Source organism: Lagenorhynchus albirostris, chromosome 13 (assembly GCF_949774975.1).
Source record: "Lagenorhynchus albirostris chromosome 13, mLagAlb1.1, whole genome shotgun sequence".
In the NCBI taxonomy this organism is placed as follows: domain Eukaryota; kingdom Metazoa; phylum Chordata; class Mammalia; order Artiodactyla; family Delphinidae; genus Lagenorhynchus; species Lagenorhynchus albirostris.
In genome coordinates, this window is record NC_083107.1 from 82,419,258 (window position 1) to 82,438,712 (window position 19,455).

General features: G+C 38.8%; 1 protein-coding gene across 6 annotated transcripts in view; it reads right to left on the bottom strand.

Moving 5' to 3' along the window:
* TAF1B (TATA-box binding protein associated factor, RNA polymerase I subunit B) overlaps nucleotides 1-19,455 on the bottom strand; it is a 64,959-nt gene that overhangs the window by 12,490 nt on the left and 33,014 nt on the right. For 3 of the 6 annotated variants that reach the window (XM_060169211.1, XM_060169210.1, XM_060169208.1), the window contains exons 9-12: nucleotides 11,929-12,076; nucleotides 7,141-7,318; nucleotides 6,526-6,572; nucleotides 3,918-4,008 (exon numbers count right to left, since the gene is read on the bottom strand). In XM_060169211.1, the coding sequence (XP_060025194.1) occupies nucleotides 3,918-4,008; nucleotides 6,526-6,572; nucleotides 7,141-7,318; nucleotides 11,929-12,076 (464 nt within the window). Of the gene's footprint in view, nucleotides 1-3,917; nucleotides 4,009-6,525; nucleotides 6,573-7,140; nucleotides 7,319-11,928; nucleotides 12,077-12,690; nucleotides 12,889-17,994; nucleotides 18,040-19,455 lie in introns of those variants that run through there. The other 3 variants (XR_009544106.1, XM_060169214.1, XM_060169213.1) reach the window with 3 other exon arrangements.

Here is a 19,455-nt window from a genome sequence, read left to right on the forward strand (position 1 = left end):
AAAGCAGTGTCTGAAATTCGTGATACCCCGTGTAATAGCTCTGACTTAGAATGACCTACTGACACATGTCTGTATAGAGCTTATGACCTAGGAGTAGGCAAGTAGCACTGAAGGAGGCAGCAAGGCCACAGAAAGATATGCTCCTCCCCAAAGGCTCCCAGATGTCATAAGATCCCAAAGAAATGATTAATTACATCAAAATGCAGAAACAGGGGCTTCCCTGGTGGCGCAGTGGTTGAGAGTCCGCCTGCCGATGCAGGGGACGCGGGTTCGTGTCCCAGTCCAGAAAGATCCCACATGCCGCGGAGCGGCTGGGCCCGTGAGCCATGGCCGCTGAGCCTGCGCGTCCGGAGCCTGTGCTCCGCAACGGGAGAGGCCACAACAGTGAGAGGCCCGCGTACCGCAATAAATAAATAAATAAATAAATAAATAAAATGCAGAAACAGCTTCCCTTACCATAAAATTCCCTTGCTATCTGCTCTCATAAAGTGGAGCCACCTAAGAAATAACTGTTCCTCCCTGTCTTTGGCCAAAATGCCCTTCTGCTGAGGATGAAGGTAGTGGTACTTCTGATTCTGATAACCTGTACAAAGTGAACTGTAAGTGCCCACCTTCTGATGTAGAGGTGTAATCACGGTTAATAGGTGATGGTCTTCCTGAAAATTACGGGTGAACTAAATTTTAATGAACCATACCACATTTAAAATATTCAGAGAGCTTCTCATTTGTGATTCTTTCAAATATCTTTTTGTTACTTATTTTATCAAATAATAAGTGACAACATACTCAAGGTAAAAAATCTCAATAATAAAGAAGTTCCCTGAACAGTCTAATCCCACTCCCTAGATAAACCCACTGTTAAAAATTCCTTGTGAATACCTAATCTAGATAGATTTTCTTATGTATTTCTAATAAACGCCCACACAGGTGGCAATTATGCTATAGTCAAGGAGGCACTCTTACTTCCTTGGGGTCATATGCCCAGAAGATGGGATAAGTGGGCGATCTAAAATGATAATACTGTCTAGATAGTCCTTCTTTAAAAATTTACTTTACTTTGTTTACCTCTTCCCAAAACTACAAAAGCTACAAAAAACTGAGGTCCACTACAAAGTCCTAACATTTTCTCCAGGATGCCACAAAGCCCTGTATGCTTTGTTCGTCCAGTCTCCCCACGTGACTTGTTTCCCCACTGTTAGAAATTAAGGTATAATTTACATGTAGTAAAACTGACCCTGTTCAGTGCACAGTTCCACTAGTTTGGATAAACACATACAGTTGTGTAACCACCACGATTAATCTACAGAACAGTTCCACACTCCAAAAATCTCTCATGCCTCTTGACAGTCAGTCAACCCCTCTCCATACCCACAGCTGAACTTGATCTCAGACAACCACGGATCTGTTTTTCTATCCCTATAGTTTAGCCTTTTCCAGAATGTCATATAAATGAAATTAGACCATATGTAACCTTTTGAGTCTTTCATTAGCATACTATATTTATGATTCACTCATATTTCTGGATGTATCAGAAGTTTGTTCCTTTTTACTGCTGAATAGTATTCCATTTTACAGATATGCTACTGTTTATCTGTTTACCAGCTGAAGGGCATCTGGGTTGTTGCCAGTTTTTGGCCACTGTGAATGAAGTATATATATCTACATATATTCATATATAGATTTTTGTGTGAACTTAATCTTTTGCCCATTTAAAAACCTGAATTGTTTGTTTTCTTACTGTATGAGAATTCTTCATATATTCTAGATGCAAATCTTTTATCAGATATGTGATTCACACATATTTTCTCCCAACCTGTAGCTTCTCTTAACGGCATCTTTTGAAGAACAGAAATTCTTTCTTCTGATGAAGTCTAATTTACCTTTTTTTTTCTTTTATGAATCATGCTTTTGGTATCATATCTAAGAAAATTTTTGCCTAACCTAAAAGGCTGCAAAGATTTTCGGCAAGTGCTTTGAAATTTTCCTCCATGTTCTTTTCAACATCTCCATGGAAACTGGAAGTCATCAAAGCAGTCTCTAAAGGGGGTTTCAGGCTTTCAACTACTGTTTATTAGTGTTTTTCATAATCCCATGCATAGGGACCCATGCTTAGTAACTTCTATCTGACAATATGGAAGATGATGTCCAGAAGAACAGAGAGGAAAATTAGGAATTTACGTCAACAATGGAGGTGGGGTAGGGTAAAACAGGTAATCAGCACGCACTGGGGCTCTGTGCCCACACATCAGTCAGTAGTGACTTACATAAGTTACCTCACTCAGCCCAAAGCACATACTCTATGAAGGATCTTGGTAATGGATCCCCTGGACAAGCTCCTCCCTGGGGCCTGGTGTCTGTCTGGAAAATGCCATTTTGATACTAGACGTACTTTCTTTGGTCACTAAATTCTCCCATAAAGTAGCTAAAAGTCAGGAAGTCTTAGATGTACAACTGATTGTAGCACTGCAACATGAGTTTGGGCTCTAATAGCTATGTCTGAAATGTAAGCTGTTGCCCAGTTTGAGTTCATGAATGCCTATTCACTACTGAGACGCCCAAGTGGCATGGCCCCTGAATACCTAGCCTCGCAGTATCGGTCAAGACAACCCCAGCTGGCCCCCAAAATGAAGGTCCAATGGCTGATTCTCCAGGACAACCTAAAAACACAGGATAACCTTCCGTTCTTGCTGCTACTCTTATACCTGCTGAGATCCAATGACTTCTCCAACAAGGAAGAGGAAGGGCCCACCCAGTTCCCCGGGGGCCCGTGGCTTTCAGAAGTTCACCTCCCACCTCTTCTCCCTCATCATTATCCAACCTGAACAGGAAGAAACTGCTCATCTTCTCCCCTTTTTGGCAAGGATCCTCTCTCCCACAGCACTTTATTCATCCCTATAAGTCTGTTTCTCTGTTTAAATGCTCTCTTAAATTTAGAGGAAAAATAATCTAATTCTACCTGCAAAAACTGAAATTTAGTTGTTAGAGTATAAAGCAGGCATTACTAGCCCTATTTTATTGATGAGGAAACTGGAGCTGAATGAATTATCATTTTAACTAATTTGAGGAACATTGACTTTTCTCAAGGGATATAAAATTACTTGATCAAATGAGTACTACTGTAAATTTACATAAACTAGAGAGATGTTAACTTTTTCTTCAAAGTCTCACAGAGACTCCAAGTTCTAAGAATAGATATAAAACCGTTCAAATCAGAGATCTATAGCAATGTACCCTATATTACATAAGATAGTGTCTCTGAAAATTTATGAGCTAACTATGTTTTAGCGCACTGAGGCTAAGAACTTAAGTCCTTTGCCCACAGTCAAACAGCTGGCTGTAACACAATCAGGAGTCAAGCCCTGCACTGTCTCTAACGCTACGCTCTTTCTACTTTACCACAATGGACCTACATCAGAATGAGAGCTCAAAGTCAAACAGTGAGACGGACTGAATTAAGTATACTACTTTCTTTCTGCTTTCCTTTGTTTTGATTTTTATAGGGAACTTTATTTGGGGGGAACATTCCAATTACATATGTCACAGGCTGACATTTGTAATCTTTGTAATATTGGGAAGCATAGATGGGAGATGATCCACTTTGAGAAAGGAAAGAGGGAGGAATATCAGAAATGCAGAAGAGAGTCATGCGAATCATGAACAGTTGATGACTAAGTACAATATGGTACCCTGGATTGGATCCCGGATCAGAAGAAGGACATTAATAAAAAAGGACATTATTAGTTTAGTTAATAGTAATAGAAAGAAGAAAAAAGTTAATTTGGATAGATGGGTCAATAGTTCCAGAAAAAATGTCACAATGCTGGTGAGTCTAAACTGATGAAACTTCAGCTTTCAAATGTAAAGTAACAGACTTGAAAATAAAGTAGGTAAATCTAAAACTAGAAGAGATAACATACTTTGCCCTGGCTTCCTCCCATTTTTGTTTTTTTTCATCAACAGCTTTCTTCATAACTTGGTACCACTTTCTGAAATCAAACCATGGCTTATCTGAAAGAAATGAAATCCATGATTATTAACCAAATATGTCACATTATTATAACACACACTGTTCCTCTGAGTCTTCACTCACTGATGTGACTCAACATTTACATACCAGCCCTTGGAGACTACGGAGGGAGGTGCTGCTGTATCCATGCTCTAACACCACTGCTGAGTAATCTGCCGTCACTCCCTTCTCTGAGTTCCTACCTGTACTGTGGCCCTAACTAAATTATACCAAAACCAAAAATGTCTGTTTCTCCTAGATTTGACTATCACCCCCCTGAGAACAGAAGACATATTTTGTTTATGTAGAAGACTACACAATCAGGCCTCTTCCTCCCGACCCAAATCCCAGCACAGTGCCTGGCACAGGGTGGTGCTCCAATACGTCTAGGGATACACGAATTAAGGGACAAACGATGGCTAGATGTGTGCAATGGCACCAGACTTCTAGTTTCATCAGATCCTATTTCTGTTCTTCCTAATCCTAATCCAAATCCAAAGACTCTGGAGATAAGTAAGAAAGTGGATTGCATTGGACAGGTGGAGTGAGTGTGTGTTCAAGATGTCAGGGTGAGATAGACAACAGAATTGAATATATAGTCAAGCATAAAACTATACTCCTCACTCTTTTCTTCAATCCATGTGGGGAGATGGGAAGAGTAGGGAGGAGAAAAATGAAATTCAAGGTAAAGCAGGAAAGAGGCTTAGAGAGCGAGGAAGTCTGAAGAAAGGAAGGCTGGCAGGAGGAGGATGGCTGAGTGAGAGGCTGAATTTCTTATATATTCTCTAATGAAGACAGTCTACCTTCAATGTCTAGTTAAAAATCTTTCAACTGGCCAATATAATCATTACTTATGGCCTTGTAGACCACAGAGCAACAGAGCCACAGAGGACAGGCAACTACCAGAAGAGCTATAAGGAAGAAGGAAAACTATAACAATTAATAGAACACAAGGTTCTTTGACCTTAAGTGAGTCACAACTTCTTAAACTCCTCATCAGTAATGTGGGAAGGCAGGGGGACAGGGGACAGCTAGGGAGCAGAGAGAATGGGGACCACAATCCCTGCCTTGCTGACACTGTAGGTTTATTTTGAGGGTCGCGGGAAGACAATATGTCAAAGCACCCTTTACTCTAAATGTCTGCACAGTCCATGAAGGCCCTTTAACGTCAGAAAACATCTTGTCCAACCTTTTACTCTACGTAGGAGCCAACAGGAAGCAATGTGCAGAAAGAAGTACACTGCACGCATTCTGGAAAGAACACACAAACTAATGCCACCATTAAACCTAAGCTCCTAGAACCAACGAACATATATGTGGACTCCTAAAAAAAAAGTCAAACTCATAGAAATAGAGTAAAAAGGTGGCTGCCAGGGGCTGAGGGGTGCGGGAAAGAGGGCGAGATTGGTACAAGGAGACAAACTTTCAGCTGTAAGATGAATAAGCTCTAATGTAAAACATGGTGACTATAGTTGGTAATACTGTATTGTACACCTGAAATGCACTGAGAGAACGTAAATATTCTCACACATACAAAAAGGTAAATATGAGAGGTGATGGATGTGTTAATTGACTTCATGGGAATCCTTTCACAGTGCAAACACATCAAATTGCTACAATGTACACTTTAAATATCTTACAATTTTATATGTCAATTATACCTCAAAAAAGCTGAAATTAAAAATTAAACAATGAACATAAACCCTAGTGAGAACATTAAGAAACTGGAATTGAATGTAAGAATTCATGCATTTACCACACTTTATTAAGTGGATATTAGGCCAGTCACTCTGCTAAATATTAAAGATACATTAAAAAAAAGAAAGTAAAAAAGATATGGCCCCTCCCTCTAGAAGCTTGCAATCTACCTACTTGTCTGCCTGTCTGTCACTTACACAGCCGTCACTACGAGGCAGATACTCCAGGCACTTTACAAATACTGGCAGCCTAACAGGGATAGAAATGCTTAGTCCGCTAGCTACAATTCAGTGTTTTAAACAACTAAGAGAAGTCTGGACAGGAGTGGCTGTGGCAGGGTCATCGGTTCTGGTTTGGGAAGAGGTGAGCTGGGGAGTAGGTGTGAAGAAAGGCTGAAGAGGGCATTTACGTTGCGTCTTGAAGCATGAAGATGGACTTGCCAGGGACAGAAGGAGTTGGGGGGAGGAAGGAAGGAACACTTCAGGTAGAAGGACCAATGCGAGCAAAGGTTGAAGGCACTGGAATAGACAGTACACTCACAAAGCTGCCAGTAAGTTCATGGTCTAGTATGGCTGTGAGTAGGAGCTGGGAACTAAAAGGCAGGCTGGCCTTTACACACAGTAGGAAGTCACTGAGGTTTTTCAGTAGCCTTGAGATATAATTAAATAATTATACATATAAAACATTCTGGTACAAGGTACAATTTGTATATATGTGTACATATATGTGTATATTTCTCAAAGTTTCTTTCCTGCGTTTATTGTATCTTTTAATCCACCATTACAATCACTTTGAATTTGATTCATAAAAAAAGTAAGTACCTTCTTCATTCTTTTCATTATATTTCTCAGCAATATTAGACAAAGACCTGGAGATACAAATAAAAAAATCAATTTATTTAGAAATCATTTATTGGAAGACAGTTATATTTTGAATTCTTCTGAAGGAAACGTATAGAACAGTACTTGAAACTGATACCAACTTTTAATGGAGAAGCTATCACTGAAACAGGGAAGGAGACACTATAAATACTGCCACTCTGTTGGCATTTTAAGATTCTTTTACTTTCCAAAATAATCTTTGAAGACACATAGTGCCAGAAGCCTAAAGGTATACAGATGAAGTGCTAAATGACTCTTTAGGATTTTGTATGATGATTTAAAACTCAGGAATCAGTAGAGCAATGAGAAACACGTGTATCTACCTAAAAATAGGAAGAAAACATGATCCAAACAAACTACTAAGGGAAAATGAAATCTCTCACAACTAGCTGAGTCAAAATATTATGTACGAAGTAACTGTTGCTACTAGTCAATGTTCTATTAACACCTGAGAGTCTCTATTTTCTACTGAGATATAGCATATGGATTCCTTTACTCTGAATAATTAGGTAAAAGCAATACAATTTTCTCCTCATAAAATTGACATACACTTACCATTCTAAATTGTCATCCAATAAAAAGAGCAGTTTCAACACCACTACAATGACAGCTACAGCTTGTACATCATATTTAACAGCTTTTGCCTTTTTAGCTATAGGATCGAATGTTAGAAAATCCACTTCTCCCATTCCAGTCACTTTTACCACGTGGCAGGTTAAATCATGCATTTCATCTGTTGAAGAATAAAAGAGTAAAATGTGAATTAAATTCTTTGGCTAACTATACTAATGTGTATATCTGTGAGATTAGTTTATCTTAAAATATGATACTATGCTAGAACTGAGACATACATTTTGTAAATAAAATCAACCAAGAAATGATATTTGTATAGAAAAATTAATGCTTGAACGCTAGCAGGGAGTATCTTCTCCTATTTTGACTTCCCCAAACATTGCTATTTATAGGACACATCTTGCCGCCTAATGCACAGCCACACATCGTTTTTCTATTGTTTCATCCATGTTTCTTGTCTGTGTTTCTACAGCAATTTGCATTTACATGAAACTAACTCTCCTGTAAGACCAAGAGCTTCTCTAAAAATGCACTCACTCACCAGCAGGAAGCCTGGCTAGCACACTGGAAGCCTGATGTGCATCTCACCAGCTGCACTGCTTTCCCAAAGAAACTATATGCTCAGCACAGACTGCATCTATTATTCAAGGCTGAATAATGTGGGACTTGGAGCCAGAAAATCTATGGCTTATGTATTTAGGCTCTCTAATCATTAGCTTTGTGACTCCAAATTAGAGTCACCTAACCTCAGTTTTTTAATTTGTAAAATGGGTTATGGTGAGGATAAACATTAAATAAGATAGCACAAGTGAATATACTTTGAAAACTCTAAATTACTGAGCAAATTTCTTTACTCACTAATTTAAGTACCCAGGATGTACCATATTCTATTTTAAATAAATTCAAGTAGAATGGCTATTATTTATAAGAGCATAATAAATTGTATTGTATTGAATCTCCTACACGCATTCAGTCATTATATCCTATTGATTCTATTCTCTTAATGTAGTATACAATACTTTAATTTTATAGTAGTATATACAATATTACACACAGCATATATTACCATATATAGTATATAGTATTATATATAGTATATATTATTATATATAGAATTATTACTATAAAGAATGGCATTTCTTGAAAACTGTCTCCCCAATTTATTTAAAATTAATTATCTTGAAACTTTCTCTTATGCCAAAAGTACAGAGTAATAAAAAAGCAAGTGGAAGAAATTATGAGGAAGGAAGCCAGGACAGCAGAGAAAAACTAAGCAGTACAGGATTCTGAACTGGAGCATTATGTGGAAAGAACACTAGCTCTGGAATGGGACGGCTGGATTTAAGTATGTACTCAGCCATCTACCAGCCAGGCGTCACTCAGTTTGCCTATGTTTCATCTATAAGTGAGAATACCCACCTGCCCACCCTTCCCACCTTCACAAATGAGGTAATATAGATGGGGCACTTTGGAAACTCTGTAATAAAGTTCCCCACAAATTATATACTGATTGTGAAAGCTGCCAGAAATTCTCTCTGGCAGGCTCCTCAGTCCCAGTATGAGGGACAATACTAAGAAATGTGTTTGGAGTTCACTCAAAGCCATCAAAGAGGCAGTGCTTACTCAGTAAGGGTGTGTGTGACATGCTTGCTAAAACCTTTCTACCGAGTTCCAGAGACGACACTGTCATACATAAAGGCACTGAGGAGGGGCATTTGTTGCCCCAGTATGCTTAAAACCACTTTTAGCTTTCCGGGAAAGGGCCAAATACATGGGTTTCTTCTTTTTGATCAACAGCACCATAGAACTGATAGTACTATAGAGAGCAAACTTTAAATTTTGAAAATGGCAATATTCTAGAGGTCTTCTTATAATCTTACGGGTGCTTTGTCAATCAATGACACATTTTACAATATAAATCTTAAGGTGCAGGGTCTTCCCTAGTGGTGCAGTGGTTAAGAATCCGCCTGCCAATGCAGGGGACACAGGCTCGAGCCCTGGTCTGGGAAGATCCCACATGCCATGGAGCAACTAAGCCCATGTGCCACAACTACTGAGCCTGCGCTCTAGAGTCCGTGAGCCACTACTGAGCCTGAGAGCCACCAACTACTGAAGCCCGTGTGCCTAGAGCCCGTGCTCCACAACAAGAGAAGCCACTGCAATGAGAAGCCCACGCACAGCAATGAAGAATAGCCCCTACTTGCCGCAACTAAAGAAAGCCCGCGAGCAGCAACAAAGACCCAATGCAGCCAAAATAAATAAATTAATGAAAAAAACAAAATCCTAAGGTGCAGGGACTATTACATGTTAGTCTGTCAATCTATTTTGTGTGTTGTTTCCCCCCCACAATTAAGTAATACAAACTCAGTACAGGACATTTACAAGATACATAAAGGTAGAAGAAAGGAAAAAAGGCATTGCCATAGCTTAGAAATAGCACTTCAACATTTTGGTATATTTATTTCTAACATTTTAATGAATCTTTTAATTTTATGTAGCTATGCTTATATATAATTTTATAATTTGACCCATTTCATTTTTATTATAACATAAACATTTGCCATGTTTTATATACTCTTCACAAACATGATTTTAAAAGCTGCATAATGTTCCACTGAATATACATAACATTGTTTACTTAAACATTACCTTTCTGTTGGATATTTATTTCTAATTTTTCAGTATAAATAAGGAGGTCAATAACATTTGTGTATAATTTTTTTTCTATATTTCAAATTATTTCTATTGAACAGTTTGTGAGAAGTAAAATTTCTCTATCCTGGTTCTTTTTAATACAGTCTCCAAAAAGGCACTTAACATATCAGATGCTAGTAGTGTCTCTCTGCCTATTATAATGGTTTTAATTCTACTTGTTACTCTCAGGAAGACTTAGGTAAGAAATAGTATTATATCACACACAGTGCTCAGAAAATACTGCCACCCTCATCTCTGTCCAACAGCAACTACGTGAGCTAGACACTTTCCATAACCCAGCCCGTGTCAGTTACGCGTTGGTAATTCCTTGTATTCCTTCCATATCTTAGCATTCCCACTATAAGCTCAGGATTTTGGAGTATATGAGAGAACACAGGAGCTTTCCATATTTTGAAAGAACCATCAAAAAAGTAAATGAAAAACACCAAAATCCAAAACAATAATCTGATCTATGTAACATGCCAAAGCGCAGAAATCAGACTACAAATTCTGGAGTCTTTTTAAAAAAAAATATTTATTTATTTATTTATGGCTGCTGCGTTTGGTCTTCGTTGCTGCGCACAGCACTTCTCTAGTTGCGGCGAGCAGGGGCTACTCTTCGTTGCAGTGTGCAGGCTCCTCACTGCGGTGGCTTCTCTGTTGTGGAGCACAGTCTCTAGGCACGCGGGCTCAGTAGCTGTGGCACGCAGGCTCAGTAGTTGTGGCGCACGGGCTCTAGAGCACAGGCTCAGTAGTTGTGGAGCAAGGGCCCAGCTGCTCCGTGTCATGTGGGATCTTCCCGGACCAGGGCTCGAACCCGTGTCCCCTGCATTGGCAGGTGGATTCTTAACCACTGCGCCACCAGGGAAGTCCCCAAATTCTGGAATCTTAATCAAATGGCTAGTGAGTTCTGAAATCTTAACCAGAGATGTACATTCCTTAGCTTAATAAATGATGTATTTGGGGCTTCCCTGGTGGCGCAGTGGTTGAGAGTCCGCCTGCCGACGCAGGGGACACGGGTTCGTGCCCCAGTCTGGGAAGATCCCACATACTGCGGAGCGGCTAGGCCCGTGAGCCATGGCCGCTGAGCCTGCGCGTCCGGAGCCTGTGCTCCGCAATGGGAGAGGCCACAGCAGAGAGAGGCCCCCGTACCGCAAAATAAATAAATAAATAAACAAATAAATAAATAAATAAATGTATTTGAAAAGTTTAAATTATTTTTCCTTTTTAAAAAAATATTTTAAAAGTATAGACTTAATATTTACATTTGCGTATATATGTTACTCCAATTTATGTTTATAGTTGAAATTATACCATACATACAGTTTTACATATTGCTTTTTTCATATAACATATGTATTTTCCTCCCCTATTAAAAATACATTCAATCACATTTTTTATATTGCTTAAGCAATAATATAGTCACACCATGTCTGTATTTTCTGTTAAGAATAGAAATCCTGCATTTCTCACATTTCTAGTTTAGCAAGAAATTCAAGAATGGATTCCATCGGCAGATTCCATTCGGGTTACCTGTGTCTTGGTATATTGTGAACAACAGCTAGTAAGGCTGTCTTCACATTCTGTGTTTCATCCTACCAGACCTGGAACTCCATTTCTTTTAGGGACTGGAAATAGCAATATATTAGCGAACAACAAAAATGTTACCATAGATTAACTTCTGGGATTTTTAAAATTAGAATTCTTTATGTAATAATCATGCTTCATGCAAATGAAGAAGTGCTGCTTCTCTGGGGGGAGTGGGTGCCTAGGTAATTAATAACACATACTGAAACACGTGTTACTTTACTTGTACTCAGCAAACTTACTGTAAAAACCGAACATATTCTCTCAAAATCCCTCACACCAAAATAGAACTAATTATTTCTGAACAGTGTCCTTTTATCCATTTTAAATGGTCCAAAATATTTTAAGAAAGGATTTTAAAATTAAGCTTCATGTTACTATGGACCCTGTCAGGTGACTCTAATAGTTTCTGATTTGAGAAGATGCAATATATTGTTCATAACAATTTAGTAAGTCAAAGCTTGTTCATTATATACACCACACACTTACCAGGGAGATTGACTTCCATCAAGTATTTCATACACAAGATGTTTGGATGAAGATAGCAGTCTTCAGTTATGTCTGGAAAACGTGGCAAATCTAAAAATGTGGCAACTTCAATTACTTTTTTATAGATATCTTCATAGTTAGGCCAAGACTGGAATGAAAGAGATAGTCAAGGTAGCAATTTTTACAACACAAATTATGTTAAAAACTACTTTCTGATTTTAAAAGTAATATGGGGACTTCCCTGGTGGTGCAGTAGTTAAGAATCTGCCTGCCAATGAAGGGGACATGGGTTCGAGCCCTGGTCTGGGAAGATCCCTCATGCCATGGAGCAACTACGCCCATGTGCCACAACGACTGAGCCTGCGAGCCACAACGACTGAGCCTGAGCTCTAGAACCCGTGAGCCACAGCGACTGAGCCCGAGTGCCCGGAGCCCGTGCTCCACAACAAGAGAAGCCACCGCAATAAGAAGCCCACGCACCGCAACGAAGAGTAGCCCCCGCTCACTGCAACTAGAGAAAGCCCAGGCGCAGCAACAATGACCCAACGCAGCCAAAAAATAAAATAAATTAAAAAAAATGTTTTTAAAATAAAAAACAAAAAAATAAAAGTAATATGTATTCATTGAATAAAATTTGGAATGTAGAGAAAAGCATTAAGGGGAAACGCCCATAAATCCCAAATATCCTCACTAAGCAGTTTTCAACAGTAATAGTGGTCAATTAAAATTCTATCTGGCTCATAAAACTCTTACTGGCCTTACCCATGGTAGAGTGAAATCATTCCTTCTTGCCAATCATGGAAGAATCTGGTATACAGCTGCAACCCAACTGGAGTTACAATGTCGTCATAATCACTCCAAAGCACGACTTCCCTCTCACCCTCCTTCACCAGCACCCTCTTGCCAATCTTCAAATTCACAGCTAACAGATTTAGCTCAGTGTTACATAATAGTCACATGCTTCTATGTGAGAGATGACACCAGGGTTTAAGTCTAATAGATAAAAATGTGCAATTCAAACTTCTATTTTCCCACATTAATAGCCTATAAGAGTATCTTATAGAATTCAGGAAAATCTATGAGCTAATATTAATAAATTAATTCTGTTCACTTTAAGATCACCCTTGTAGTTTATTGGGTATGCTACTTATATTTCTGCAATTTCCAAACATTCTTCTTATTAATACTACATATAATTTTTCCTCATTTACTCATCTACTCACATAAAAATATTAAATTTAGAGTCTATTCTATGCAAGATACTTTGGGAAATATAAAGATGAATAAAGCAATCTCTTCAAGGAGTTTATACTCTAGAAAAGGGATCAGTATACAAAAATAACTATAGGATAAGATAGAAAGTTATCGAGTACTACAAGCAAGACTTTTTTTTTAAGGCTTATGGGATTTCAGAAAAACTAACATTTCCGATACGGCAGGACCCCATTAAAACTAGGCCTGAATACAAACATTCTGGAAACCTGTTTGGCAGTATCTGTTGAAGTTGAGTGTGGACATACTCTACAGCAAAGCAGCTCTAGCTACATATACCCAACAGAAATGTGCATGCATGTCCATGAAAAGACATGCAGTAGAATGTTCATAACACTATTTGTGAAAGTCCCAAGCTAGAAACTACCCAAATGCCATCACCAATAGAGTAAGTACAAGAATAACTATCTAGTAAATTTTGATACAGTCTCACAGTGGAACATTATACAGCAAAGAAATGAATGCTCTACATGCAACAGTATGAATGAATCTTCAAAACATAATGTTAAAAGAAGCCAGATGCAAAAGAGAATGACTCCATGTAGGTAAAGTACAAAACTCAGCAACTCAGCACTGAGCTTCTAGTCTACACGGTTAGAAGTCAGGAGAGTGATTGATTACTCTTGGAGTCGTAGAGGTAATGACTGCAAGTGAGCATAAGGGTGGAGCTCCTAGGGTGCTAAGGTTGTTTCCTGATCTCGGGGCTAGTTCAGGTTATGAAAATTCATCAGGTTGGGTACATTTGTGATACGTTCACTTTTCTGTATGTATGCCTATTTAAAAAAAAAAGTGGTAAGAGAGAAAGATAATATCAGCTCAATAAACTATTTTGTGTAACAGAATCACTTCATACATCACGTTGTAGGAGAAATAATCTAATTGGCAAATTCAGAGTTGGAAAGACCTTTAAAAGTATATGGTCTAACTTTACAAAATCCCCAGCAGGTATATCTCTAGCCCTTCTTGTAAATCTCCAGTGATGGGAACTCAACACCTTCCCTGAAGGTAGTCTATTCCATTTTTAATGGGTTTAATCATTAAAAAGTTCTTCCTTATTCTAAGGAAAAATCTGTTTCCCAACAATTTGTGCCAATAATACCATTATGTCATGTCTTGCCCATTTTCTAAATGTGTGAAGGTGTTTGGAAGCCAACTGAAGGAATGAATATTTCTCTGTTAAATGTTTCTTTGGTACATTCAGCTCATATGCAATTATAAAGCACAAGGAAATGCTTTATAATGGTACAAGACTATGCTTATACGGACTTCCCTGGTGGTTCAGTGGTTAAGAATCTGTCTTGCAATGCAGGGGAAGCTGGTTCGATCCCTAGTCTGGGGACTAAGATCCAGCACACCGTGGGGCAACTAAGTCCACGTGCCACAAATAGAGAGCCCGCACACCGCAACTAATGAGCCTGTGCACTGCAACAAAAGATCCCGCGGGCCGCAACTAAGACCCGATGCAGCCAATAAATAAATAAACAAATATTTTTTAAAAAGAGTATGCTTATAGAAAACAATCAAAGTGTTAACTATGCCTGATTTTACTTTGCCTGAGGTTACAACCTTCTTTGTATTGTATTTATTTTGATACCACTATTTCAATGTCTAAACTCGAGTTTTATCAGGAAAAAAAGGCTTTCAATTAGCTATATTATTAACATATGATTAATCTGTAGCTGAAGAATACAAAGCAAATTTCTGTCAATCCAAAATAGCAATGTGGCCTTTCAAGTCTTTTTTTAAATGTTGAGATACAGTAATTCTACTTGTATGCTAAAATACTATTAATTGTATTCTAATCTGTGAATTTAAAAGAGAAAAAAGGAAAACATATATTCTCAGTGACTTTTGGCAAAAGCTCTTTTTTCTTTATAAAATTAACTTATTTAGACATCTGCTGCATTTCGCACAAAATCTGAAGCATCTTTTCAAGTTAAAACAATTAACATTACTGACAAGATTTATGGCAACCCTAATCCTTTCAAATAATGAAGGTAGGAGATGAAATTAAGTACTTTTATCTGCAAACAAAACAAACAATAGAGCAGTGAATGTTCCCCTCTGAAAAATAACCATCTCAAAAAACCAATTTAATGGATGATAAATTCATGACAAGTAATTGCAAGGTCATTAATGAAAAGGAATCTGGTATGCTAAAACACCCACAATAACATCCGCTCCCTTCTGCCACGGACATCACTTGAAGTGGTGGCCCAGTTGTCCCTACAGGGCTGGCTATGGACTAATCTCCCTAGACATCTGCTCCTATTCCAACCAAGGCAGGCCACTCTTGAACCACTAGCTCAGCAAAGTATCCAACCTTGAGCAGAAGGCTGGGAGTACTGTTACACAGCATTGTTTCAGAGAATATGATCACAGTGTCACATTTTTCTTTCTGTCCCATTGTCCTTAGCCTGGAGAGGTGAATCAGGCTCTAATTTTGACAAGATTGCAAAACATGGATATATAATAATTACAGTGAACATTTAATGACTGCGTTAGAATAGTCTTTGACTTTTAGAAAATGCATGCATGTACAGAACACACCCAAGGAAAGGGTCTCATAGAAGCTGCTGGGTCTTTGTATTTTCATTTGGCGTGGGGAAACTCTGATGTATTAAGTAGAATAAGAGGACTACCAGAATCCTGTTTAAAACTTTGCATATTTAGTTAAGGTATAATAGCACTTTGTTTTATACTGGTTTTTGGTTATCTGCTAATTAGTCTACTTTTTTTTTTTTTTGCGCTACGCGGGCCTCTCACTGTTGTGGCCTCTCCCGTTGCGGAGCACAGGCTCTGGACGCGCAGGCTCAGCGGCCATGGCTCACGGGCCCAGGCGCTCTGCGGCATGTGGGATCTTCCCGGACCGGGGCACGAACCCGTGTCCCCTGCATCGGCAGGCGGACTGTCAACCACTGCGCCACCAGGGAAGCCCTAATTAGTCTACTTTTTACCTCAAATTTTTTGTGGAATAAGATGTAATAACAAAAGAATGACAGAGGCAGAGATAAGAAAACTAGTCTGTACTGCTCAAAGCACCATTTCTATCAGTACCACTTGCAAGGTGCTTGCATAAAATATTCCTAGATCCCACACCAGACTTAATAAATCCATCCCTGACACTAGGACTAAGAGTCTATAGTTTAAACAAGCTCTCCACAATATTCTTGTGCAAAAAAAAAAAATAATAAAATAAAATGAAGTGGCTCTCAACCTCATTTTTCTCGTAGCCTGGAAGAGCCCCTCAGATGGTTTTACTTCACAAGCTTGCCAAGAGAAGCACACCCACAAATTCCAGTGATGGTTAAGACGCTGTGGGAAGCCAGGAACAAAAGAACACATCAGCTGGTTTCTATTCATGTTGTCTGGCAGTAGTAATTCTGGAAGGGAGTGGGAGTGAGGGAAACTGAGAACACCTGTTATCATTACACTCGCCTTAATTTCCCTCAGGTAGATTTCAAACCTGTTAGATTATTACTCTAACAAAGATTGCACAAACAATCCCAAGAGCTACACACGGCCTACAGAGTAAGATGGTGAAAAAATCTAGAGTTTGAAGACTCAGAGTGTTATTTATCAAACCTTGATCCAACAAGACAGTCATTTGGAGAGGCTGAAAGAGTGACTGACAGCTCTGGAGGAGTCTTTTTCTTCCTTCAACCGAGGGGACCTAGTTTCACAAAGGGTGTAAGATTGCTCCAAGGCAAAGTGAATCATCATGGCAAAGTGCCACTCAGTGGGTCTGGCTGAACCAGCATTACATCTTTTCTTTTTACTCATTCAGAGAGGATGCTGTTGATCAACATTCAAAATACTGGAGATGGACTTTGGAATGAATTTCCAGTTTCCTCTTTATTACTTCTTGCTGAGTCTAGTGACTAATGACTAATTCTTGAGAGGATTTAGAATTACTGTCAAGGACCATGGCAGAATAACATGTATGTTACATATTAACTGTTAAGAAATTGGTCTGTGGGTTTTAAAATACATAAAAATAAAGAAAATCAAGGCTGAAAAGATAGAAGTATCCCTACTGTGTGTTAAGTCATCGGCAGAATAAATTCTATCTGTAATAGAGATAAGTGTGTCTAGGCCCAACCTTGGTTCAAGCAGCAATTTGACTATTTGGTACTCCATATGGAGATGGTATCCCTGAAAAAGAATAGATTTTTAGTTTATTCTACCAGATGAACTGAAAGATTTTTGCTAGAAGTAACCGATGCTTCAAATCAGCACCACACTTCAGAAACGACTCAAAAATAAAGCAGCAGAAGAGGCAGAGGCAGAAAAAGGAGGAGGAGGTTATCTTTAAATTAGAACACGGACCTCCCTCGTGGTGCAGTGGTTAAGAATCCTCCTGCCAGTGCAGGGGACATGGGTTCGAGCCCTGGTCCAGGAAGGTCCCACATGCCACGGAGCAACTAAACCCATGTGCCACAACTACTGAGCCTGTGCTCTAGAGCCCAGGAGCCACAACTACTGAGCCCGCGCACTGCAACGAAGAGCAGCCCCCGCTCTCCGCAACTAGAGAAAGCCCGCGTGCAGCAACCAAGACCCAACGCAGCCAAATAAATGAATTAAATAAATAAATTTATTTTAAAAATAAAAAATAAATTAAATAAATACGGAAAATGAAACAGCTACCTACCGGGAGTTGGGAATCACAACTCAGAAAAAGGAGATGGCTGGAAATACTAAAACTTAATTTGCACACCTGTCTCCTCTCCTGAACTTTGCTCTTAAGTCAGGGTAATGGCAGGAAGACTCAAACTCTTATGGCCCGCTTGTTAGAAGAAACAAACCACATCAGTACTCCGTACTCTGTATTCCATTACCCTATGTTTTAAAGTGAGTTTTGTCAGATTTGTTGTTAGTGGGACAGAGGGGCCCACTTAAATATTAACAGAACAATTTAATGGAAAGAAACAGTTCACACAGGATAATGGTTTAAGGGTCTTTAAAGCTTTTTTCCCCCTTCCCTTTGATTTGTTTTTAAGGTGTGCTCAACTTTCTGGAATAACAAAAACAAAACAAAACCAAACACAGAAGAAAAACAGTCCCCAGCAGCCCACACACACAAAACCCCACTGGCATTATCTTCATCACCATCTCCTAGAACAATTGCACCTTTTTTCATTTTTGGTGGAGGTACAGCTGCTGAAGAAGCCAAGACTTAGTAGAGAAAGCTAAGACATGGAAGGAGGAAAGAAAATGCTTCCTTTGTTAATGAAAAGCTGTTTCCACTTAAAAGTTTCAACATACTATGGAATAGTGAATGCACTTTTGTAAGCAAAGGCAAAGCATACAATGAAGAAAAGCTGCCTGTCAATTAAGTAAACAGTCATTTGAAGACATCCCAAACCGCCTCCATTTTTCTTGAAAAAGTGGGGGAGGGGAGGAAGGGAATATGGACATGGGAATACTAGACACGGCTGAGGATGTGTCTAAAAGGTATAGTAAATATGACACATAGGGCTTCTAGAGTGCTATAGATTCATTTAATTATAATACTAAGAAATCACAAGGCTAATATGTTTTTTAGAAGACCACAAGGCTATAATAAATTGTTCTAGCATGCATTAAAAACGGAGTGCTTGGGAAAGCATTTTATTGAATTTCACAAATATTCCAGTGAGTTTATTTTCCTTCATGAAGCAATGCCTTAAGACAGGTAAGGACAAGCTAGAGTTTCTGTTACACAACAGCAGGCTCTTGTGATAAACCTGATTACAATACCCTGTCAGAGGTGAACTTCCTGCTTTGCTATTAAAAAAAAAAGTACAGTGCCTCACCCTTACTTATTCTTAGTGTTGTTTTGAAGCAAAGATTCAGCTGAGAAAAAGCTAATGCTACATGCACCTGTTAACCCAAACTTAAAATAAGACTTCCTATTGCAAAGGAAAATTAACAAGGAATAAAAATGTCAGAAGAAATGACAAAGCACTGTAATATATTATCCATGAAGGAAGGATAAAATGAACTCCACATGCCTTATGATTCACAAAACAGTTCAATTCGCATTTTTAGTCTGCTGGAATTATCTTAATGGTTGTAAATCTATCAGCAGTAGCAAAAAATACTCTTTTATGTTCAAAGTCTAATCTTCTGGAAGTTTGTGGTGAATACATTATTTTATGTGAAATACAGTCTTGGTCCTGGGGATGAGGTCATTTCAGAAACATGCTGTCGACTTGCACAGACCAAGGTAAACCTTATGAATAAACACGGATTTATGAACTGATGACCAGCTGA